Source organism: Aphis gossypii, chromosome X (genome assembly GCF_020184175.1).
Source record: "Aphis gossypii isolate Hap1 chromosome X, ASM2018417v2, whole genome shotgun sequence".
Classification (NCBI taxonomy): Eukaryota; Metazoa; Arthropoda; class Insecta; order Hemiptera; family Aphididae; genus Aphis; species Aphis gossypii.
Window position 1 is genome coordinate 25,978,962 of NC_065533.1, and position 27,920 is coordinate 26,006,881.

The 27,920-nt window shown below is 28.6% G+C and overlaps 3 protein-coding genes across 4 annotated transcripts in view; 2 read left to right on the plus strand and 1 right to left on the minus strand.

Annotated features, from left to right (window-relative positions):
• The window catches only part of LOC114124125 (serine protease filzig), a 43,998-nt gene extending 41,933 nt beyond the window's left edge, over positions 1 to 2,065 (plus strand). For both annotated transcript variants that reach the window (XM_050205737.1, XM_050205738.1), the window contains exon 7: positions 71 to 2,065. In XM_050205737.1, the coding sequence (XP_050061694.1) occupies positions 71 to 235 (165 nt within the window). In that variant the 3' untranslated portion in view covers positions 236 to 2,065. The remainder of the gene's footprint in view (positions 1 to 70) is intronic.
• Positions 2,066 to 3,932: 1,867 nt separating this feature from the next.
• Positions 3,933 to 4,916, plus strand: LOC126552811 (U1 small nuclear ribonucleoprotein 70 kDa-like). The gene has a single exon (XM_050207809.1). The coding sequence runs from the start codon at positions 4,094 to 4,096 to the stop codon at positions 4,829 to 4,831; it is 738 nt and encodes a 245-aa protein (XP_050063766.1). The 5' UTR covers positions 3,933 to 4,093; the 3' UTR covers positions 4,832 to 4,916.
• Positions 4,917 to 5,473: 557 nt separating this feature from the next.
• LOC114124120 (uncharacterized) lies at positions 5,474 to 26,144 on the minus strand. The gene is given in 14 exon segments (XM_027987304.2): positions 5,474 to 8,881; positions 8,884 to 9,017; positions 9,154 to 9,340; positions 9,407 to 9,561; positions 9,667 to 9,814; positions 9,979 to 10,733; positions 10,879 to 11,017; positions 12,004 to 12,164; positions 12,229 to 12,367; positions 13,185 to 13,633; positions 14,149 to 14,287; positions 17,683 to 17,801; positions 17,936 to 18,065; positions 25,060 to 26,144. Coding segments are annotated over 14 exon segments (3,117 nt in total). The 5' UTR covers positions 25,160 to 26,144; the 3' UTR covers positions 5,474 to 8,519.
• Between the last annotated feature and the right edge of the window lie 1,776 nt (positions 26,145 to 27,920).

Genomic DNA, 27,920 nt, shown 5'->3' on the forward strand with positions numbered 1-27,920 from the left:
TGATCAATCGTGCGGGTTTTAATTATTTATACAATATTAATTTTTTTTTTTGCGTTTAATCTCGCTGCAGGGTGACAGTGGCGGGCCTCTGATGATCGAAAAGGATAACGGTCGCTGGACTTTGATCGGCACAGTGTCACACGGCATCAAGTGCGCCGCACCATATCTCCCGGGCGTCTACATGAGGACCACGTACTACAAACCGTGGTTGCAAACCATCACGGGCGTACAGTAGACACGTCATCGCCGAATCGTCAATATACTATTATTGTTATTGTTTTTTGTTGTTATAGTTGTTGTTGTTATGATTTTATGGTCGCGCCGTTATAAGGTACGATATAATAGTAATTATTATATTATGTAGAATAAAAAATAGATCCCGGAACCCTCCTCATATGTCAGCAGACCACATATTGTAATCGCGCATCTATATATCTTAAAATAATAATAATATTAATTATCGATTAATAAGTCAATCCCCACCGCGTGTTCACGCATTATTCGTTCAATGTCGGGCAAGTTACTCGATAAAAGTAATGGGATCAGGTTACTCTGTACACTATAGGTAAAAAGTCACTATAAAATAACTTATCATAAATATAATATCGAAAACAGAGAAATTACAATATAGATATTTTATCAACTCAATCTGAATGCGTTTCAAAACGAAATACACGATTAACTTTATCTACGATCTGTTTATTAATTTAAAAACAAAATTATTTTTAGTACACCTACCTAGTAAATCATTTTTAATTTTTGTTTTTTAATTCATTCAGATTATTGAAATACATCATTAGAATAATAGACTGTGAATAATAATTAAAAATAATAAATACAAACAGAGTGATAAATAAACTGTACTGTTTGCCGACCGCGCTTGGAAACGATAATGTTTTTATGATACTTCAAAAACATTGTCGTCTTCTAAATCCTGTCTCAAACATTACGCTAATGATACATATATTAAAAACGGGTTTATTAAAATTATTTCGTGTATGTTCAAACATAATATCAATAGTATTATCGATATGATGTATTACTTACTTTCAAAAATTGATTCCATTACAATACAATCAAGTGCGTATAACTCGTTTCTAGTATTTCGTTACAGCTAATAACGAGTGATGGAACGTCGTACAACACGACGTTGAATCTTTATTTAATATGTGCGTGGGTGTGTGTGGGTTGGTGAGTAGAAATTCCTTCGACGACCACAAAAGGCACATAACGGCGCAATCAAATGTTCAGCGAGTAGACGAATAGAGGAATCTGATGGTCGATCCTTCGACCCGAGGACGCAGAGAAAACAAATCGTGAGGTAGGGTGACGGGAAACAGATCGAATATGAAAAATACCGACACACAGCTATTAATAATATATTATACAATATATCATAAACTAGATTGTAATATCGTAACAGCTGACAAACGTATCTTTTTACCTCGCCGACGATTTGTACTATTATTCTCATCATTGATACGATTATTTTCGACGATTTCCCTCTACTGCATGTGATAATCATAATATCGATGACGTGTATGAGTATTGTAAATACCTACTCGTCCGATTAAAACGCATAATCATAGTGATCAGAATATAATTTCGCCATAATTTATCACTGTAAATTATTATTTATTTATAAATATATATATATATTATATTATTGTACATTTTATTTTCATTTTTGTAACTTATAATACGATATGTAGGTATTTATAGATATTGTTTGTTTCTTTTCTCTCTACTATATTTTTTATATTTATAAGATTTTTGTACATTACTTCATTTATTTTTATTATTCCAAACACTCTTCTTATTATTATTATAACTATTATTTTTGTACTATTTTATCATAATATATAATATACATTACTATTAATATGTGTTGCTTAAACGCCAACACAATATACTATATTATTATATGCTAGAGATAATGATAATATATATACGCATAATAGCGCACGTACATTATATACTATAATAATTTATTATGTCCTCTGACGAATTTTTTTTTTAAAATACATACAATATGAACATTTTTATTAAACATTAAAAAATTAAATACCACAGTGTTTTATTAATAATAGTATAATAGTTGTACTGATATTATGTAATCCGGAACTTGAATTGGATAAAACGGATATAATAGTTATCTGACGACATCTAAAAACTCTGCGGGTAATATTGCCTGTCCTATTGTGATTTGTGACAAATTAATTTACAGCTATTTCCTTATTTCATTTAAGTTACGAAAAAAATAACAAGAACAGTTATTTACTAATACTAAAATCAAACATATAACTATGAGATGCAGGCACGCAATATAGATTATAGATGGATATTAAGAACGGTATTACAGTATCACATGGAATCAATTTATACTTTATTTTTTCAGAACGAAATGTTTAAGCGGGTTCGAAAAATCCGTGTTATTAGTGTAGGTATATCGCTGTCACGTAATCCGTTTTCTCGGAATCTTCTGAAATTACGATGTATGATATTAAATTATTAATTTTATTCTACTTCAATAATGTAATTTTGATCACACGGCGTTATAGATAGGCTATATAGCCTACACAACTGCTGTTGGTCCATTTTTTATGGTATTTTAGAATCATGGTTTGTTTTAAACACATAAAAGTTAACGCGTACAACCTGCGAAGACTTAACGCACTTTAGCACTTGCATGTATACATGTATGTAAATTTAATATTTTAGATCTGAAACGAAAAATTATCACACAAGAAAAATTTGCTTAGAATGTACAACTACAAAATAGGTTACGCCATATTTGAAAAACGTACAAAGAGAATTATTACAAAAATTAGTGCAAAATGTTACAATAAAAAAAAAAGAAAAGATAAATTAATATTCATTAATCATATTTTATATGTATTAAAAAAAAATCCTCTATATAGAAGTGCTGTCTTAAAATCAATGTAAGTGTTAAATTTGAATTTATTGATACATCATTGTATTCAAAAATTGATACTGAATAGAGATTGCCTAATTAATTATGATTAATTACCCATTCACACATTTTTTAAGCATGTATAAGTGATTTTCTCAGCATGCGCGCGCGCGAGTGTGTGTGTGTGTAATGAATATGTAGGTAATAATTGTTTATTTTATGCTCTCATTTACAACAAAATACATCTATGAGACGAAAAAATATATGTATAAACTATGATAAATCAGTCATAAATTATACTATAGTAATAATACTATATTGTGATAATAAACAACATATATTTTATTAAATATATATATGACGATTTGATTAACTTGCTATCCACGGACACTCCAAGTATAATCATACAAAAATTATTTTATTACAATTTATAATACACTAGAACATTATATGACTAGTCTCACATTACCTCATTAAAATTTTAAACATTATAGAATTTTTTTTGGGGGGGGGGGAGGGGGGTCGATAGATGATGATATTTTAGGCTAGGCGTGGATGGATTTTTTTTTAATACGAACCTATAGACACCGTACACTCACGAACGTGATACTAAAATGTTTTTAGTATCTACCTACGTCCTACCATTGAGTATCTATACTAGAAACGGCTTTAAAATTATATGATTAATAAAACAAAACAACAAATTCATTGCTATCACAAATATATAGGTACTAAGGAAAATACTCGAACACCAAAACTAATGAAAACCCAAAACTAATAACATATGGAGCATGGCTGTGTTTTACCAGATTTGCTTTTGAAAACAATTAAAAACGATAAAACGTTACCTTCACAACGGTGCGAGACCGGTTCTTTCTGTAAGTGATATCGATGGAAAGGTATGTTTTCGGTGGAAACAGAGCACCATCCATAATATTATAAAACCTATAATAATTATTATACATTTGGCTTGAATGAAAACATAAAAACACAGACCACGGTAGCGGCACATCGCCTTGACGACCTATGTAAAAGTTCAATATCGCTAAGTAATATTGTTATAAGCAATTCTAACTACACGATTGTATTTTCGTTTCGCGCTCATTCGCGGTGTTTTATTTAGTGCGTATTTTTACTCGTATCGTTTTTTTTCCGTTTTTTTTTTTTTTGTTCTCCGACATGGACGGTGGAAACACAACCGATGTGAACAGCGGAGCGGACGATTCCGAGGACGTCACCAGGATCCCGTTACTGCTGGAATTCGACGAAACGGAAACGGTGATGGAACCGTTAATCGCGGATAATGACTTATCGGAAGCTGAAGTGGAAATCAGAACACAGGAAGAGCCGGCACAAGAGGTGTTGGCGACAATGCCGTCGGCGGACCTGCCCGTCGCCACTGCGGTCGTCGTTCGGCTGGGTTCAGGGGCGGACGACGATCTGTCCGCGGCGGCGGAGGCGGAGGATGACGCCGGAGCCGAAAACATGGACCGTCGCCGCCGAGGCCGACGCCACCGGAGCCGGCGCAGTCGCGGCCGTCGCAGCCGGAGCCGGAGCCGACGCAGACGGAGCCGACGCGGCCGGAGTCGTAGTGACCGGAGCGAAAGCGAAAACAGCGAAATGACCGTCGTCGTGGAGATCGTCGACGATGACAACGTGCCCACCGAACGGGCGGCCGACAGAAGTCGCGGTGGCCGGAAAGCGTCCCGGGGCAGAGGCGGCGGTCACGGTCGCAAGGCCGGCGGTCGCCGTGGAGTCGCCAAGAGGGCAGTGACCCGCGGCGCCAGGAAGTCTACCAAGCGCGGTCGCAGAGGCCGGAAGACCGCTGGCGGCGAGCCGGCGCGGAGGACGTTGTGGACCGACCGCCTGCGTTCCCGCAAAACTCGTCGACAACAGAAAGCGGGGCGATCGAAATAAAATCCGTCGACCGTCTGCTGGTTCCGTTACGGCGTGATATACATAATCATATATAATATAATAAATAATATAAATTAAAATGTAATGTGATCGGATATTAATTTTTTCGGGGTGATCCGAATGCGAGAGCAGTAATATTAATTATGTAACAGAGTAAGTTATTATGAGTAAGGACGTCATGAATCGTTTGTGGCCCCGGTATTCGATATCAAGTATAAAACCGACCTAAATATTGCAGATTTAGTGTATTACTACGTTTTGAATTCGAAATATTCAGTTGTTTTTCAGTTTCGTTTCAATCACTGGCAGTCAATTGGTAAATACCTATTGGTAAGTAATAAAAAGTTAAGTGGTAAATTTCAAAATAAAATTTATTTGACAATATGACCTTATACTTATATAATTCATATTGTGTAATATTATAATTAAAATGATTTCTTGTCTATGCTCAAAGTTTTTAGTTAAATGTGTTCCGAATAATATAATTTCGTTTCATCTTACTGTTCTTACAATCAATATTAATTTATTTTTTATTGTATTGTAATAGATTAAAAAGTATTTATAAGATTACAGTACTGGTAATTGAGTTGTATTCGTACCAAAGGTATTCAAAATGTATTACTAATACATTCGCTACAATAAATAAATTTATTAAACGAATACTTAAACATTTTCAACTTAAAACATGTATAATAATATATATATATTTGAATTATGAGTATTTATACATTTCCTTAATTATTTCGAGCTTAATATTTTAACATATACATTTATGAATATTATGATCAATTAATTTACAATCTACTCTTAAGTATGGTGTATGGTTCAGATTTCAGTATTCGAATACAAGAAATAAGAATCTGAATCGTGTATATTATTCTTAGTAAAATACGATTATATTATTTTAAAGTATTTAATGCTCTGTATTATGATAATATCTAAATGATAAATACTCGTATTCGAATACTTTACAGGTCTGATTTCCATAGGCACAATCATACGAAAATAAGCGTAATATAATCATATAATTAATAGCTATTTTTATGGTCATTTTATAAATAACCACATTATGAAGATACATTAGATACACATTGATTTATTAATTTGCCTTTTTATCGAGAGAGTATAATATAAAAAATACATAATGATAACTACAGGTTAATCAATTTACAATTTTAATATTACTGTACATTTAAATATTATTCATTTTTTATTAAATATGAGTTTATTTTTATTACTTTCATTTTATATGATATCTTGTTGGTTAATTGTTCACCTATACAAATTGTTTAAATTAAATTAATGAAAAAACTTAAGATAAATCGAAGATCATAATTTTTTTTGTTGTGATAAATAGTTAATAATTTATTTTAATTTCTAATACAAATATTTCAAAATTGTATACCTATTACTGTTTTGGAACATACAAAAATACGTAAATCACCAGTCTTGTATAAACAGTAATATGGTGTAAAAATTAAATATCATTAAAATGAGTTAGGTTATTCTTCGCGTGAAATATTTTCTTTAGTTTACTTTTTTCAAATATTTAACATATTATATTTAGTTTTGTGTAAATAGATGTGAATTACGAATATGAAACAGCTAGGTATGTACAATATAATAGACGATAGTACTTTAATTTTATAATATTTAAGTGTTTTTTTGTTTTTAGAAATCTGTCTACACAAATGATTATTTTAAAATTATATGATACAACGTAATATGACGTAATCATTCTATATTAATTATTAACCTTTGTTTAAAAAAAAAAATTGTGTCGAATCAACTAGTTTAAATTATTAGACAAGGGATGTATTATTTTATGTATACAAAACAAATTCACTATGGTTTTCCTTACAAATGTGGTGTGATTTATTTACACATAATATTTTGTGTGTATACATAAATGTTGTCGAAACAGTATTATCAAAATAAAAGTGTTAAATAGTCACATTTGTCCCTTAAATTATACACCTGAAGATTATTAGTGTATGAAAAAGTAAATATCAAGCATTTATAAAGATCCTAAGTAGAAAACATAATTTGTGGTACATATAGAGAAAACCATTATCAAATAAATATAATATGATGTGTCGTAAAATTTTCAAAATGTATTAAATGTTAAAAACATATGTACATAGACATAGGTAGTTGATTTTAATTCAAATTTTTAGTGTAATGTTTTGTTAATAAATTTGTTAATACGAGTCAACTAACTTATGGTATTAAAAATGCATACCATAAATAATAACTCTGGTTCATAAAAATTACAATATAAGTAGCTTGAAAGAGCAGAATTGGATAATTTTCAACTACATATATGACTTTATAAAAAAAGTTACTATAAATACAAATATAAAAAAGTCATAGTTGTATCAGAATTTGTTCTCAATTATAGTATTTTGATTATTTACACCCGTAAAAGTTGTACAAAGGTTAGATAAAATTATTAAAATGTACTTGCTGTTCAATTATCTTGAACGATTTTTAAATATTTTGAATTTATCATTCTGATCTCAAAATAACTGATACTATAGGATAACGTTTTTGAATATTTCCATACTTAGTGCGTACTAGTGAGAATCAATATTGTTCTATATTTATATTAGCATTTAAGTATGAAATTATGATGGGTATTTCAAGAAATATTCAGATACCTACTTTATAAACTAAATAAATTAAGGCGATAAAACTATACCTTAATGTTTTCGTATTCAATAAAAGATACAAAAATGAAATTGATGATTGTATTTAATAGGTAGGTAACAAATATTTATATTGCTTTTAATATTATTGACTATACTTTAAATACTACTAAAATCTTCAAATTTTTATTTTGGTCCTTAAAATGTAAGTAAAAATGTTACAATTATAAAATATATTAATATTTAATATTATTGAATGTAATCAATATATAGTAAGGTCTCGTTAATCCGAACGAGGTTGAGGAAAGAGGTCATTTGGATTACCGCGTCTTTCGGATTAGTATGTGTTCGGATTGACGAGACCTTACCGTATTTAAGTATAAAAATAATAATTTAATAGCTATTATCATTAACTATTCCCAATCGGAGATGTACAGAATAACTAATTATTATTGATCCTATTTTAAATTTTAACATTTTTTTAGAAAAGTATTTTGCTTTACATAAGCCGCGAGGATATAAAAATATTGGTTAAGATTTGAAATTCAATAACTCATTAACATTAATCCCTAATAAGTAACAGACATAAGAATCGACAAATGTAATTCAAATACTAACATTTAAATTGCTTGTAATTGATTTTTAAAAAATAACTAATTTTAAATACCTAAACATTTCATTTAAAGTACAATCAACATGCCATGATTGTTATTCTAAAATTCTTATTCAAAGCTTTAGAATTTATTAAGCATACTTGCAATTTATTACGCCTATAGGCTGTATTCCGAAAATAACGTTATATTATAAGGACGAATTTACGAAAATGTTGTGTACAGAATGAAATAGTACACTTTGAACTACATATCTCATCAGATCGCTTGCGTGTGGAGGCTACCCATATGGCTTGTTAGCAATTATTATATTGGACAGTTCAGTACTAAAAATAAATTATATACAATTTGACGTGGGCTTTATGAACGTTACGGAAGATTTAGATGTTCACAAGTGGTCATTGTACACCCGTCATTGTCAAGCAGGCGTTAAATGTATACGGACGGTCTTTTAGTTAAAAATCTGTTCCGAAGACGATTGATGTTGTAGTTGGTTCCATGATACGAGTACAGTCTTCTAGTCGACTGAGGCTTGTCGGTAACGTCTACCACTCGGAAACCGGGCAGCAGGTCAAGGTCGTGTTTGGCAATTTTCGATGAAGCAGTAGCAGCCTCGGCAACAGGTTCGGGTGAGGAGACTACATTGTTGCTGATTTCCGTCGACGAGGACGTGAATATCGACAGAAATTTATCTACCAGCGACTGTTCATGTTTTACTTCAGTTTGTGAAGTGTTGTTTTGTCCACTGTGGTTGTTGCTGTCGTTGTTATCGCCGTGGTGAGGTGAAGGCTGGAAGGGATCTGGCCGATCGGTGGACCCGTGTGATGGATATACGTCATCGGCCAAGTTTGCGGAGGTCCGTCTGTAGAAGGGAAATACTTATCGCTACATGGTCGCCACTGATCTGTAGACTTTCCAACGTGACACCTATATGATAATATATATATGTGAAAGAAAAAGTACGTTAAAATCAGTCTCATCACCAAAATAAATACTTCTACTTTTGAGATTATTTTTATAAAAAAGTATAATATTATGTCACCAAATCAATCTGTTGACTTACCATGAGTAACTGACCCCCTCAGAATAACCGCATTTATGGTCAGGTCGACAACAGTAATCCCAATCGCCTTGGTCAACCGGGCAAGACCATATTCCCATGTTGACATTTTCGGTACAGTACGAACCAGGTCTGCACGGTTGTCCATTGACGGTGAATCTCATCCATGTCCACTCTAATCCACCAGGAACTATTTATAGAATCAAAAAGAAATTATATTTAAAAGCTCAACATTTTGAGAATAATTTTTTCTCACAGCTGTTGGTTGAAGGGTATTTTGCTACGGGTGAGCTGAAACAATGGACTTCGTTGAAATCCCATGTGTACAACAAAAATTGTTGGTCTAGACTGAAATGTTGATTTGGTTTCAAATCTCTCATCTCTATGTCACTCAACTCGCAATAACCTCCGCTATAAAAGTGGAATAACGAGGAAAATGTACTTGCATCATCATATTATAATATAGTCTAATCACCAGTGTGGTATGGTGTTAAGACTAAGAAAATCTGTACCTACAAGTAGCTGAGTGTTGAGCACCGAAAATATTGGTTCTCTCTGGCCTTGTTGCACTCCATCTTGCATTGGTATTCTGACTCGACGGTCATAGACTTTTTGATGGCCGATGGCAAAAGTCTTGCAGTACCTCCAAAATTAATGTAACACACTAAAAATAATGAATATGAATGTGTGAGTGATAAAATAAAGCTTGAATAAAATGATTAATAATTTATTATGTTCAATTTTTTTTTTCATCGAAACTGTGAATGAATATTTTTCTATTTAAGCGACTTTAATAATAGCGTCATTTTAACAAAACGCGTGTCTTACATTTTTTTGACACTCCGTAAACAGTTGGCACTTTAGTGGGATTTTGTCCATATAAATTGAACAAGTCATTGTACACTCCTCCTGGCACTCCAGACTCCCTGTTTATGGGTCTGGCAGACACAGGAGTATATTCTCCTGGCATCTGAAAGAACGTGGTTGGTGGCATGGATGGCACGTAAGTACCCGTGGGTCTTGTGGTTGTATGGAAGACAGTTGGTGTGACAGGATAATATCCAGATGGCGGTGATAGAGTTGTTGGTGGAGGGAAATACTGCGGTGGTAGTGATGGTGACGGGTGAGGACCAATAGGATAGTACTGCGGTGGTGGTGATGGTGACGAATGAGGACCGACAGGATAATACTGTGGTGGTGGTGGTGGTGATGGCGGTGGTGATGGTGATGGTGTCGGTGACGGTGATGGTGACTCAGATGGTACTATGGGGAAGAATTGTAATGGAGGTGATGGTGGTGGACCGTACTTTGGACTGTATAATGATGGCGTCAGCGGAGGAGGCACGCCATATTGCGGCCGGTATGTGGTAAGTACTGTGGGCGTCAGTTCTTGTCCCGGGACCAAAGGCCAACCGGATTGAGGCAGGACCTTATCCAGTTCACACCCGCGACCATAACTACCACGGTTGTAGACATCGCAGTTAGAATCTTCGACGAAGTGTTTAACCGGGTCCATTTCGAGTACCGGATAATCGGTCAGGTAACAGTTGTCCGACCATTTACCTGTGATGGATGGCCCACGTCTGCAAGATATATGAATAAAATGTTAAATCACATAAGTTTGTCACGTGGTTCCAATAATGGTATAATATATTAATAAGTATGAATGTGATGGACGGTATACGTTATTAGTATAGTAAAGTGTTGTTACACAGTGCCACTACATACCGGAAGCTGAATACTCGGCAAGTGAAGTGTTTTACGTGGAGACAAATGAGCTCACATTCATGCAAGTTCTCCGTCTGCACTGAAAATTTCACTATGGAAACTTCCAATGTTAAACCGCTTCGGATTCGTTCAAAACAATCTAAAAACCATGAAGATATATAATAAATATCTAAAATTTCATTTAAAAGTTTATAAAACCTACTTCGGCTAATACACAAAATCAGAATAATATGTAGACATTTCCCCAATAACCGTTACACTGACTTATGACTTAGATTTAACTATTCGTCTAATCCCTGTTTTAGTCCTTTATATAATAGTAAATACTGCACTTAGAATTCTGGGATTCATCATTCATAACACTAAATTATTTAAATCTATAAGATGCCCAAGTACCTTATATTTTGCTTGCTTCTAGAATATGGATCTTTTGTCTGGAAACCATACTTAGGCGAAGACCAGATAGATCACGAACATGTCTAAACTACATTTTTAAATTATATTGTTTTCAAATTAAACATTTAACATTTATCTAAACATTTAAAATCTATAATAAATTCCTATAATTGCATCTCAATAAATCAGACAATATTTTTTTATTTTAGTGCTAAATGATTCATTGAAAATTTCTGAACTTCTTGCTACCATACCTTTTGGAGTACCTTATTCTTATTAATCTTGAAACAAATCCCAATTTTGCATATCAAAACATAAGATTTCTTATAGACATATTCCTACTAGTAATAATATGCTCAAAGCAGCAAATAATATCTGCGAAATATTTGTATATTAATTTTTTTTTTACGTATACTAGCTCTCTTGTGTTCCTTCCACTTACATTTACGCTCATCTACCATATTTTTTGTAATAGTAAAATTTCTTTTAGGTGTTAATAAAACAACAATAATTACAACAAAACATAAACATATATAATGACTTTTGAAAGATAATTCAACTTAGTGTCTTAGTACACAGTTACTTTCATTTTTGTATTAAGTTATTTTGATAATGATTTACTATTAACAAATACGAGTGTATTTGGAATTGATTTTTTTTTTCATTTCAAAAAATGTAAATGTTCACGTTATAGCCATACAGATTCACAAAAATCTAAGACAGTCTCACCAGTGTCCCAGTTTTTCGCAGGTTGACATCCGGGCTGGCTGAGTTCATTTCGTGCAAATACATCGCAATCCCTGTCTGGGACTAAATCTTGGAAAATATCCAATTGCCTAAGCATTTTATCACCTAAATGACAATTGTCCATAGAGGATGTAAAACTATATCTGTAGAAAAAAAGATCAACCTTATTGTTTAAATACATTCGTTAAATCGTTTTGTGTATTTCACCTGTAACTGAATACATTGCAAGTAAATGTCTGTTCATTAGCACAAATGGTCTCACAACCATAAAGAGATGGAGCGTTTATTGATTTTATAATATTTTCTTGCTGTAAATGATGTCCCGTTCTGGCTTTTATAAAACATTCTGTAGAAAATAATTCACATCTCATTAATACATAATTATAATATTTCAAAATCTAAAATAACATAGTACACATGAATTTATAGAAAAAAACAATAACATACTATACATAAACTAAAAATAAATAATCGATAGTAGACTTTTTAATTGTTTTTCAAGGGCAGTAGCAAGAAAAAGTACGATACAGTCACAAGTCTTATAAATGTTAACATAAAGATTTAAAACATTTTAAAATATACTTACTAAAAGTAAAATAGTATAGTAAAATAATGTAATAAAATAACAATTATCAAATTTAAGAATATTTACTTTATGTATCTCATATAAGTGTAACGATTTTGTAACCTCGTTAATATAAAATTATAAACAGAACTGCAAGTAGACCATAATACGTCTCAGAAGACGTTACATAAGTATAGGCAAATATTAAGTACTAAACATAAAATAAGTATGTCGTAACTCTTATCAAAAATATCATACATTTTTTAATATTACCCTGCTTTTATTGTTCAATAATATACTTTTTAATTTAATAGAACCACCATTTGATGAGTTTTAAATTATGAAATGTTTTCAAATATAGCTACTAACTATTATAATACGGGATTAAATACAAAATGAACAATATATTTATACCTCAACCAATGTTTTTAATATACGACAAATGTATGCAACCTACGTAGGCGTTTCCTTGCCTTCTTTGACTTTCAAAAAATTTTTTTACAAGAATAAACCTAGCCTTATGTAATTAGTAATTACCATGAATTTGCACTATTTACGACATTACTCGATTATAGACGTGTGACATACTCGTACTAACCATTAATTGATGCTGGAAGTCGATTCACTGCCGTTGGTGTCAACGTCGATTGTATATTATTGATCAGGAACTGGACATTATTGTTATACAGATCGGTCGGTCTTATTAAGGACGTGCCGCCGCTGCCACCTCCGCCATTGAAAAGTTCCTGTACACCTGGTTTCAGCTGATCATAGAACACTTTGTCGCCACCACCATACGCCACTTCGTTGCCCTGTTGCCATTGTGGATTGAGATCTTGCCATAGATCTTGTTCAGTTCCACCCCATTTACGCCTTTGCCCATACGGACTGGCCAGTTCCGTGTACCGACAGCTGGGCGAAGCATTTACGTTTTTTTCGAAAAAATCGTACTCCACGTCCGACTGGAAGTCTAAAGATAGATCTAGCTTGTCAGACGATACTGATGATAGTTGACAACTGCTATAAGAGTCTAATTTCATGTCGTATCTATAGTAAAAGAAAAGAAAAAAACGATTAAAACGATGCAGATAATTTCCATATTATATTATAATACAATTGTTATTTAATTATTTTAGCTGTTTGTTATACCTAACATTTAATTTTTTAAAAATCCAATGAACATTTTAAACAGCATAATCATGAATATATATTAAACCCGAGTGAACAAGTTTAAGTTTAAGCCAGTTATTATTTTTTCAACAACCGTTTGCTTTTATGGTAACTTTCTGTTTCACAAAATGTTAGTGTTACTAAAAAATTTAATTACTATAGGTATATTGCATTATTGCTTAAACCTACTTACTGAAAATTGTATTTATTTCTGTGTCTGTGACTGTATTTTAGTTTATATAGATATAAAAAAGTAATTCAATGTAGATAATTTATTGACTGTATTCAATTTAATTATATATATTATATAGGTTACTATAATAAAAAACAGTAATATACAAGTTTATATCATTAATTTAATTTCCTTATAATAATAATATAAAAATACAAACCTGAAGTTAAATCCTTCACAACGAAATTCTTTTTCGTATTCACAATATAGTTCACAATCTCCTTTTGAGTCAGCTGGCAGAGTTCTTTGAATGTATTTATCAGTCAGTCGACGGCCTCCCACAAGCTTAATGAAACACGCTATTCAAAAATAATAATATAATACATGTTGTCGATGTTTTCATAATCTAACCATTATAGATTCAAATGCAAAAATACAATGAAGATCTAAGCAGATGATGTATATTGTAATATATTTATGTATGAATAAAATTGTTTCAAAAGTACACCAACAATTAATTCAGATATTGAAAAAAATGTATACTTTATTTTTGTAAGTTTTATTACTGTATCATTAAAAATACCTATATTATGGTTTGTTTTTATTTTTTTTTAATGCTCTGGACATAAGATCTTTTAAAAATTTGAAAAAAATCTTTTAAATTCTTTAGCTAAATCCTATAGTTTTGAACACTTAAGATCTTAGTACTTGGAGTTGTTTAATAGTTGAATGTCCAATAATAGATTGATAGTATTATAACGATTAACGTTAATTGTACTTGAATGAAACATAAACTAAGTTTGAATGTTCTAAGTTCTAATATAACAATATTGTGTTTAGTGTGTAATTATTCAGTGCAAATTTTATCAAATAATTTTTTCAACTCTCAAGAATTCAAACTAAAATTAATTTAAAATATTTATTTCAAAATCTATCATTTCCTGATTTTAAAGGCACACTCGAGGGGGAGAGCTAATGGGCTTATCTTTTTAAACTATATTTATGTTTTTAAAAATATTCACAACATTGTTTTCAAATACATATTTTCATTACATATTTAAAAATAAATATAATTAGGTACTATGTATTTTATTTTAAAAGTAATTTAGTTCCCCCTCCCAAAAAAATTTATTTATAAAAAATTATTGATTGGTACCCTTCACTGATTTTGAAATCACAGAGCTATGAATGATCATAATCAAACAATGTATTATTGTCGTATTTTAAATATTTCTATCAAATAAAGAAAAATAATAATTATTATTAAACAATAACTATACTATACTATATTATAGTGAATTATGAATGGTTTAAATCTAAACTAATAAAAACATTTAAATACTGGTTTTCAAATTGTATTCTTTCTCATTAAAAATATATTGCGCTTTTTAATTTTTATTAGAAAGACTCGTTGGGGAATACAATTTCAATTCGTTATGTAACATTTTAATAATATTAATTCTATCAGAGTAATACATATTATAAGGCACTTTGTCGACGATTAATAGCAATAATCTCAGAAAAAAAATGATGAATACAAATATTATTAAACAAACATCGCTGTAATAAAGTGTGAAATTGGCTAATTCAGCGATGGTTAGGATAGTACGAAATTATTAATTAGCAATTAGTGAGTTATCATTTCTAACGTAAACAAAAAAATATACTTTTATTGGCTTCCTAGTGAAGTTAATTAGTTATATAAGGATATTAGTATTATTAGATATTTATATAAATTATAAAAGGATAAAGATGTTGACAATATTAGGTATCTCCACAATAAATGCACAACATATCTACTTAAAAACATAACAAAATGTTTTTCGCTGAAAAATTTCAAACGCGTATTGGTGTATCTAACAAATATTAATTATATTATTATAAATTATAATATAGCCACTATCCACTATATCTATACATCACCTAACGATGCGGTGTTCACATTTTCCGTGTACGACAGCTGCAGGCTATGGGCGATAAACGTCCACGCTTGTCGCTTACGTAAAACGTTAAATTCGTTATTTCGCACGAGGCATAGTAATATTATATTAATATATAACACACATTACAGCAGTTAATAATCAGCAGAACCATATTATTGTTCTAGTGTCGAAAAATATTCATACAATAATATTGTTTGCAATATACAGTCTGTAGTGAATTGTAAATACCCAGGCCAGTTTAAAATATAGACAATAAATAATAATATCTACTTGTTTTTATATGCATGTATATAGTAATACACAACACGCATTTCATAATACGATATTATTATTTTCGAATTATCATTTTGACAGCAAAAAATTATTATCGAATTTCAGTATTTGACATAATAATGGATACTGCAATGTCATCAGCAACCGCTAGATAATATTACATTGTTGGTATAAGAGATGTGTTCATATTATGCGGATACCAAATTTTTGATACAATGACGTGTAGAGTGTAATCAATATAATAAAAAAAATAATATATTTATTTATTAACTATCCATAGACTTGATAATTTGCTCAATAATATTTTACTTTAGACGTTTCTTATGTAAAATTACTTCAGGTTTTCTTCACCATTCTATGTACATGTTATACACACTAATACAGATAGACGATAGTAAATAATTTAAAATAAACGATTTAAAAAAAAAAAAAAGCAAATAAATACAAATATATTTTACCTTCTGCTATTTTTATTTTTTTGTTGTTAAAAATGTACACTACTTTTGCATAATATGAAATAAATAAATATTTTATAAATACGTGTAAGTATAAAGTCTTATGGTAGTGAGAACAATATTAAAACCGTCATCATGGAGGTACTATAATTATGTTCACCAACTCGTAAAAAATAAAAATTGATACATAAACAGTAGGTACCTATATTGATTATGATACCAGTGATACTGGGAATAACTCTGTATTGAGCTAACAACAATAAGAATCAAATAATATTACTATTCATCATTTGTATTTCGTTTAACTGACAACTTTAAAAGTACTTGACAGAAATAAATTGGGTTAATTACATATAACTATTAACACATCATTTTATATTATATGTTATTATCATACTTGTAAAGATAATTTTTAAATTTATTTAGAATGTTTGTTTCAATACTTAAATTAAAATATATTAAAATATAATATTGTCTATTAAATATTTTCATACCTACAAATATATATTTAAAATAAAAACATTGTTTATACACCAACTTTAAATAGGTACTTATTAGTTATTTATCCATGAAAATATTTCAGAATCAAAATTTGTCTGGATAAGTGTTTAATTGTTACAAAACAATTTTTTTTTGTAGAATGATTTAATATTTTTTTAAATACGTTGTGACAAAATAAGTTGTAAAGTAGCCAGTAGGTAATCCTCATAAAATCTAGTATAAACTATAGGTAAAGGTATAATTGGATTTTTTTTTTAATAGAAAATCTCAAAATCACCATTTGATTCGTACAACCTGTCAACAGTATCAACTTAGTGATGGATTCAATTTAAAACGATTCGATTAGAATAACATTTTGACGGCTATCAGTTTAATATTCAGATGTCTCACTACAAACCAATAAAGTAATTCTAATATCAAAGTATCAATAGAAGAATGTTAGTAGGTTAGTAACTATTTACTATTATACATTTTAGGGTAACTATAGTTCGATTTAGAATCGTTTATATATTATCATTTTCAATCAATTTTTTTTGAGATAAATAGTAAGTAGATAGGTACATATATTATTATGTTACTTACTTGTTCTATCTCTACATTGCAATATTTTCATGAAAAGATCGTACTCCGGATCATCATACGGTCCTGATTTTGGTAGATCTAAACCAAGTAGACAAGTACCATTTCCATTTCCGTTTAATCTAAATGATAAAAACAAATCAACACATTAAATAGGAAAGTAATGTTTTTTTGTTTTTGAATTTATTTTATAAAACTATTTACCGGTCAAAAAAAATTGATATAATATTATTTTAAACTGACCATTCAAACTCACCCATAACTGTATGCGTTACACAACATTCGTTCACATTCGTTACTGCATTGTTTTATATTTGTGGTAGATATTGTTTTTGTCACATCTGAACTGTTCAAACGTTTTCCAATGGCCACCCTCTCGAAACAATCTGTTTTTAAAAAATAAAAAGTATTTAATTATTAGTATATTATTTTTAATATGAAATTAAATAGTATTGTAAACGGTATAATATTATTGTTTACGTACTATACGCTTGTATTAACCAGTGCTAGTGTTTTCTCAGCTAATATCGTTTAATTATATTATTATAAATTTATTATAATATAAAAACAACACATATAAAATAAAGAATACCTATATTGGTTTCTAAACCATAGACGTTTAAAATAAATAATTCTTGTTGAGAATTTAATAGAACATATAATGTGTTGCTGTAGTAAGGTGGTCATTTAAACAATTAATAAAACATATTTTATATTTCATACTTAAATGAATATAAGTATTAGTTCGCCACGGATATTGACTTATTGTGTATACCGATTATATATATTTTCAACACCCTTTAATATACAGCAGGTTTTACTGTTTTAGACACAATGATTCTAGACAAAGTACAATTTTATAATTTATAGGTAATTTAATTTTTTAATTTTAATTTTAATATTAATTGTTTAATTTGGAATTAATATTATTATAATTTAATTGAATAATGTTTAAATTGTTACTTTGCATTTGTGTATAATAATATATTTATGTTCTGATGTTAATAATATGCAAATGATATTAATTATAATTAATTATTTTACCTATTCGTAATATTTTGAAGTAAATATTATAGTACCTAATTAAGAAATATTTTTTAATACATTTATAGTTTATCATTAAGTATTTGAATTTTATGTTTTTAATTTACTTAAAAACATATTTTTTGTGTCGTTATATTAATATTGAATGGATACTTGAATTTTAATTACTTAATCATGGTTTCAAATTTAAATCGAGCTTAAAATTATCGTGTTAATTATATTATGTTGTTTTCAAAATTTTGTAACAATAAAATATAATTTAATATAATTATTTTAAGTTTTGTAGTTTTAAGTAAAATATTTTAAATTAAATATAAGTATAATATTAAGCAGGTAATATATAATATAACTATTATAAGCAGGGCTCGGATTTCAATGCACTTGCATTTTTTTTCTTGGATGTCTTATGCGATGCTTTCCAAGCTATAAATATGTTTCAAGTACTCCGTGTTCTAACCATAAAAATGTTTTGGGACATTTTTGACGTTTTTAATGCATTTTTTTAATTTTTAAGGCAATTTCGACCTATTTCTCTTATTAAGACTAAAAAAAATTAACCTCATTAAAATATAAGATCTACATAATAGTATAGTGCTACGTAATATAAATTATTTTCATTTTGAACAACATCAGGGGTAATCCGGTTTTAAATTAGACAAGGCTGAAATGTATTTATCTTTATATCACACCCGTCGATCATTTAAATTCCAAAACATTAAAGAAATACTTATTGTACAGTACAATTCAAATGTAATTTAATTTTTAATTTTAATTTTTTTTTTTTTTTGTATAGTAATGCAAATATAATTTCATTTTTTACTCATTTTTTAATGATAATTTGAATTTATTTAATAAATAATGCATTTTTTGATATTTTTAAGGCATTTAAATCCGAGCCCTACTTATCAAAAATGGAAATTAAAATTATTTTTCTTATATTTAAAAAGTGTCATAACATTTTAAAAATATATAACAAATAACATTTATATGTGATTATTATAACATTATATACATATTTAATGTCATCATCTATTTAGACAGATAAATATATTACGTGAAAAAAGTGAACATCACGTTTGTTTATAGCAGTTTATTCTACAGTTACTATTTACCTAACCAATCTCCTATGATTGAGAAACTGATAATTTGAAATATTAATCCATTGATGATGAGCTTATCGCTTATACATAAGACTAATTACTAAATAATAAACCGTAAGTTAATATACATTTTTAATAATATGTATTATAAAACAGCTGTATCACCACGTATGATTTGGGTAGAAGGATAGGCTTAATGTAATATATATGTTAAAAAAGCGTTGAATTTACAGACACACACACACACACACTCACACACACACATAAATTTATCTAGGCATAATTACAAATGAGTTGCACGAGCAACCATAATATAAAATACAACCGTGTTGTACAATCACTTCTGTTCGGATTACACGGCATGTTTATAAGTCTTCGAACATCACACTCGGTCCATGTAGGTACTCGTATATCTATCCAGGTATTATATCAGCGTGTCAATGTCTTATGGACTCCATTTACTGAAATGCATCCGGGATGGCGATTTTCACTTGTAATTAAACGATTTAATTTGTCATACTGGACACACCGACAAGGCTGCTGTGCTTATATTTTTTTCTCAGAGTTTTTTTGGTCGCGATATGGTTGCGTACACAATGTGTATAACACGTATAATATGTATGTACTATACATATTACAGTGTTATATATATATGGGTAGATAGAGATAGATATAGGAACACGCGTGAACTTCCGTCTACACGAGGAAATGTTTCCAAAACGGTTAGTGTTTTCATGTCTTCGCAATACTAGTACGTCGTATAATAATAAAAAAAAATATGTCATTTTACATGAATTGGAAATAACGATATGGATACTTTTTTCATAATCAGATCAAGATCATTGACGACAAACGACGGTTGTATACAGCGCAGATTTTTTTGAAGAGCATCGTGATACAAAGCAATTTTATTTATTTTATTATATCAAATTAAGAATTACAATATTATTATATTATCAATCGTGGCTCACTTATAATAACTTAAAATTTTCCGAAATAGTATTTTAAAAACATAATAAGTATATACGATATACCTATTATTCTGATGCGTAATATCCTGTTAGTTAAATAAAAAAATAAGTAAACATAATATAGACAATATAGGTTCTGTTGTGTCTAACCATTCTTTTATTCCTATATTGCCACAATTACGTATCTGAATAAGATAGTATAGCATTATAACTAATAACAAGGTTATATACCTTCTTAGTTCTTATATATACATAAAATGTTACCCATACATTCACGTTCCGCTATAGCATATAAAATGACTATTGGAGCATATTATAGTTATAAATTATACATAAACAATATACCTACATTATACATATATTTATATATATATAATTATTATAAATAAGAATAAAACTGAGCATTTTATTAAAATAACGTTTTGCGAAAAGAATATACCTAAACATAATAATATGATAAACAACAATGAATAGGCATTAAACCGATTAAACCGTAAAATCTCATGTACCATATATTAACTACTATTGTTTGCAATTCAAATTTCATTCATTTTTATATCAATAAGATACTCATTTATTGAATATTTATTTTGGCATATTTAAATTAAATATATGTTATTCTATGGTTTAGTTTAGTTTTTATAAATTGTAAATGTTAACCATTAATTTAATTATTTAAGTGGTACCTACTATTGAATTAACATCAGCTGGTTATATTCAAAACATTTTAAACAAGTTTCAAGTATATTAAGACTTTAGACGAGTTTAATATTGTGCACTGTACTTGAATATATTACTATTTATTATTATACCTATTAGTTTATTGACGTGACATCATACGGTGTATACTGTATAGTTTACCTATATTGTAAAATATAAAATAGTGTTGTATCACTATTGTCTATTAAACTTACTTATTTATTTTTAATTCATATTACTTAAGCTTATATTTTTTGTATTTCTGACCTTCTGAATATATGATAAGAAAATAAATTATAAAGCTTTTAATACTATTAAGAAATATACTCAATTAAAATATTTGAAATGCTTAACGTATGTTATTTCCATTGCATAAAACATATTACTAATCGTCTATCCCAAAGTACGTTATATAATTACTTGTACTCGGAGAACAAAATATTTATTATATTTGATGTAGGTATTATTTCTCTTTTATATGTGCTATACTGCTATGACGATAAATACCTAGAGTTTAAAGAATTTTTAACAGAAGACTTTCAATAATTGTCCGTATTACCGGTGGAATAAATGAAGGACACCGATTTGTGAAAGTGGACAAAATTTTTTTGTCTCACGGGCACCGATCATGGAGATCGATCCTCAAAATCGTTGTTCCGTCATTTCTAGAAATAATAATTTAACTAACTATCTAGGAAGGTAATCGTATTCTTCTATAATAATTGATTTCAATACTTTAATAATTAAAGACGCATTCTTTAACCATAGAAACTATGGCATAGATATAATATACTTATTAGTTTCGTGATATTTTTGAATAATTATAAAATTAATATTAATCAAACATTTGATTTTGGGATAAAAATATTTTTTTTTTTTTAGAATATTATCAAAATAAAATTTGAATAGTTATGGTACCTATAATTATTAAAAATCAAGTGGTCATATAATATTACGAGTAAAAGAATTTTTTATCAGTTTTGTTTTATAACATTTTTATTTATTTAAATATTTTTGGAAACCAAAAAAATACTTTCATTTTTTACCTTATACTTGCGTAATTTTACAAATTGTTATAGATAAAGTATTTAGAATAATCAGAAATAAGTATTTCTATGAATTTGATGTTTTAAAATCCTCTAAATATGTTAGAACAGGCGTACCCAAGCCGCGGCCTGCGGTATTCTAACCGCCTCGGAACCATTTTATAAAATAATAAATTTCTATGGGTAGGTATAAAATAAAAAATATAATTACAAAATATCATACAATTTTTAATTTTAAAGAAAAATACATATTACATTTTAGAATATTTAATAGAAATAAATTAGTGTGGGCTTGCTTTTCTTTAACTAATCTCATTTTGTATCAATTTTATGATTTTTATTTTGAGATTTTAATAATTAAAGTTTAATTAATTATTTGTTGTAAACAAGAAATACGAATCTGTACTTTTGAATAACGAAAATAAACTAGCGACTAGCGTTGAAATATTCAGTACTTTAAACTTTAAATACACAATAAGAGTTATAAATTAGATTAGTATTATTAATATTATTATGATAAAATATATAATTTATTGTACCTATATTTTATCAAAATGAACTGATAAATACGGCTTGCAATATAAGTATAAATTTCGAATTTGGCCCTAAAGTTCAAAAAGATTGGGCATACTTACGTTAGAATAAATATTAAGCCTACCTATGTCCTATATGTTATGAATTGAAAATTACTTATTTAATTATTAAATTATGAGATACCTACATGAAGAGTTGAGAAATTATTTTATTTTACAATTATTCATGGGAATAATATCGAACCGATTTAGGCACACAGTTAGTGTTTCAGAGCTATGAGCTCAGAAGTTTCTTATAGCACGTAAAGGACGTGAATAAATCGATTGCCAAAATTCGACCTTCAGGCTATAAATTAGGTACGTACCTATCACATCCATTGGCACGCAACGATTATCAACACATTTTATCAAAACCTTATGTTATGGCTCAATCAATTCCATTTTTTTACTGATTTCAAATGTACACATATTTTGGAATTTGAATGAAAAAATATATATTTGAAAAAATTAATTTAACGATCTATTCATAAATACATTATTTATTGGCTTACACTATTGAAAGTTTTACACATGATGCACACTAAAAATAATATCAGGTTTAAGTATAGATGTATAATGTATATATACATATATATATATATTACATATATGTATTTAAAATTAATACTTGCCAGACAATTGTATTTTTAATAATACGCTATTTTAATATTATTATTGTTTTCATAAATAAAATACAAAATATTTCACTTAATGTAACTTTTATATTTTTTTATTAATACATCTATACTTATATATAAATATCATATAGATTCAACAAACGTACTTTAATGTATACAATTATACGCTGTTTTAGAAAAAAAAATGGAAATTATTTACAGTAGGTACCTATTACTTAATAATATTGTGTTGTTATATCTAGTTATGATCGTCGACATTGATACGATAATTTAATTAATGAACGATCAATAAGACGATTATTGTGTTTTGTTTGAATAAAAATCAATGATTTGAGTAATATATAAAAATTATTTAAATAATAGACGCATCATTATTATTATGTCGATAATTTGATAGGTAATATATATTTTTTATAAGTTCTTGATATTGTTAGGATCAAAAATTAGTGAAAACTTAAGCCACAATTTAATATTAATTTTACTATTTGTAATAAGGTAGCCACTTATTACAATCAATAGATAGGCATTGAGAAATTTAAATACACCTATGTATAAAAACACTCAGTAATGATATAAAAGTGATATATTTAACACAAACTTGTTTAAACAATTACAATTTAAATTTAGTATTGGTAATTAAGTATATTTCATAAATAAATAGTAATTGGTAATAATCAAACGTTGTTTCATTAATAACGTTTTTCAGAAAAAGATTATTAGTCAATATCAATTCAACATTAAAAAGGAGTATTATTATAAGCTGTATTTTACATTACATAATTATAAATTAATAACGTTCTATAACGACTTCTTTTAAAAAGTGAAATACTAATGAATGCTACAGCTGAAATCTATCTATTTATTTATTTTTAAATTTTCTAATCAATTTACAATAAATTACATCGTAAGTTGCAACAAAAGTCAAGATAGTTAAAATAATAATAAATAATTTTTTTAATTTTCTAAATAACAAAGTATAATAACATTTAGATTATTAAAAATAATATGAATTAGTGAAATAAAAATACCTACCTACTCTAAATAATAATTTTTTTATAGATCAATTATTTTAGAAATGTTATATATATTGAACATTTTTGTTAGATAAGTATAATAAATAATTATCTTTATAATTGACTTCAGCTGAACCAATCTATGTACGATTTAATTCTCATTCACATGACGATTATTATAGGTACTTATAAAAAGATATACCTACTTTTAATATAGGCATTAAAAGTTACAACATTTTGTTATTATTTTCACGTAATTGGTACAATAATAATAATAATAATAATAATAATACAGACCGTTAATTCCTTGCAAGTTGAGAAAAGAGCCAGTGTTGGTGACGGTGAACACAGTGAACACGTGGAACAACGACACGACATAGGCGCCGAACGTACGCATCTCGAAGCCCGGAAAAAATGTCCCTATTGGCACCGGAAGTGAACGTGAAACGGATGTAGGTATTATAGGTACCGCAGTGTAGAGTTATAATATTACGGCGTATGATTTTAAAAGCGATCACGACGACAACGACGATCAAATTTTCAATATTTATAATGTAATTTATGTACAAAAATGTATTTTTACTTTGACGCGCTCGGACCTCGATCACTGTAATTGCACACACGTATAAGTCGTACGGCTCTTGCGAGTATTCTTACGATACACAAAAGTTAAAAGTGTAAGTCAAAAGTGAAACGTATCGCCCGCGTCTTGTCGCGTGCAGACTTGCCATCGGCCAGAAGCGATCTACACCATAAGACGGTATAATGCGTGTAGTTTAGAGCGGTCAGGATATAAATTGTCGTGATTTGCCAAATACCCGTAATAATTAACGCCCGTATATGACGATATCGACAATAATATAAGAATAATAATAATAATATTATCTACCACTACCGCTCTGCTCTGGCCGCTATACCGTACCACTACCACGTTCCTGTACAATCCAATATACCTATACCGCCACCGAGAAACCACCCGACCATTTATAATTCGGCATATCACACAAATCGTTGTCGCTCCGGGCGTGAAATCGAGTTCGCACACACTCGCACATTGTCTTGAGATAAAAAAAAAAAAAAAATTGTCCGATGACAAAAAAATCGTTCGAACGCGTGCCACCGCCGCCGCCGAGGACAGACAGACCGGCGACAAAACCTCGCGCGTTTTTAGTCGAAACGTGTTGAACCTATACCTAAAGACGCGGTTATCGAAGAAAGTCTTACCGGTAGGTACCTATAGGTTTCGATGACGGCGGCCAGTAATCAGTTACACGTGTGTCAAGTAATTACGTAAATGGAATACATCGTTGCGTATTATTCGTCTGTAGGTACATTTCCATTGTCATTCATTTTATCGAAAGTATCATAATATACCTATAAGTAACGTTTAAATAATTCCATCATGATTCTGCGTGATTCCATGAATATTTTACTGGTTTGATTCGATTGTAATTGAAACTTATAATATATAGTATCTAATTGGCAATTATATATATATATATATTTTTATTTATTTATTTAGACAATTTTATGGAATATTTACATAGGTAAATACCTGTTATTGTTGCTATAATTGTATTAACCCATAATACTTATTATCCAGATAAAATCGAGAGTACCTACACTATTTTTAAGAACATTCCATATCTATTTTTTAATCTATATTTAGTATTTATTTTTCATAATTCAAGAAAAATGAAAAATGAATAAAAATATTAATTGTACTTATATATTTGTGTAATTTATATTTTTCCTCGAAAAAAAACTGTATGTATATATATATTATATATATATATAAAGAACAGGAAATCATTGTTCTTCCGTCTTCATAAAAATGTTTTTATACTTTTTAAATAAACAATGGTCAATATTAAAAAATTAAAGTAGTAAATTTTACTTTTAACATGAAGTTATTTAAGCAAAATAATATTATACATTATAATTTAATATAATAGGTACAAATTTAGGTGGATATATAAGTATAAAATAATATGTAATTTGTTATATATTTTAATTTATGATTGAGTAGGTACTTACTTATTTAATTTACCATTAGTTTTTTTTAAATTATTTATTGGATTATTTTAATATTTAAGAAAATACAACTCGAATTTGTTATATGAATTTTCAAAATTTATTTTTTAGATTAATATAATATGTTATTTTTAAAAGCATTTTATGATTCTATGTTACTTATAAGTGAGTGCTTTTACCATTATTGATGAACATATTATTTATCTTTGTAACTTTATCTTAATTATTACAATAAATTACGAGTCTCAGTATTTAATACATAAAAACAAAATTATGTTAAGTACCATCAACTAAATATTTATATGTCTTATAAATATGTATATATTATTTTTAGACAAAAAAATAAATAAAAAATTATAGAATACTTAAGAATCTAACCTGTGCTTGTATCGTGGTGAAATATGATTCAAGTTATAATAGGTATACCTACTATTAGAATTCGCATTGGAAAATACACAATCATTTATAAAGTATTAACTACCAAAAACTATAAAACTCGCAATATAAACACGAAATTATAACATATACGCAGTGTAGCTATAGGTAATAGGTAGGTATAGCTGGTTAGATATTGCAATATTTAAATTGGATATCAATGTACGGCAAACCTATGCTAATGCGCACAACGTCTAGCTATTTAATGAATATTTAATGGTAGATTGAACGTTTTGCAACGTTTTAGTTCTGGTGAAAAAAAAAAATAAGTATATATAGAAGGACGAAATATCGCGTACCTATATAGGTACGAGGACTCAGTAGAAGGTGAAGGTCTCCGGAAAAGTGAAATCTTTATAGTAAAAATATTTATATTATATAGATATTATGTAGATATAGTATTCGAATACGAATAGTTATGTTTTTGTATACTTACAATATTTACATAATTAGGTATTTATTTGTATTTTAGTAGGGTGACCATATTTAAAAAAAAAAAAAAACAGGACACTTTTTTGCAATGAGTAAAATATAAGTATATTGATTGTCAAAACATGAAACAATATACAATATTTATTTAATATATGTATTGTAAATATTACGAAAAACGGACAATCCTGTTTAAAACAGGACGTATGGTCACCCTATTTTATAGGAACATATTAACTACTGCCTACTTGTAAGAAATT

Coding starts and splice junctions, on each gene's coding strand:
- LOC126552811 (XM_050207809.1), top strand. CDS start 4,094: ATGGACGGTGGAAACACAACCGATGTGAACAGCGGAGCGGACGATTCC.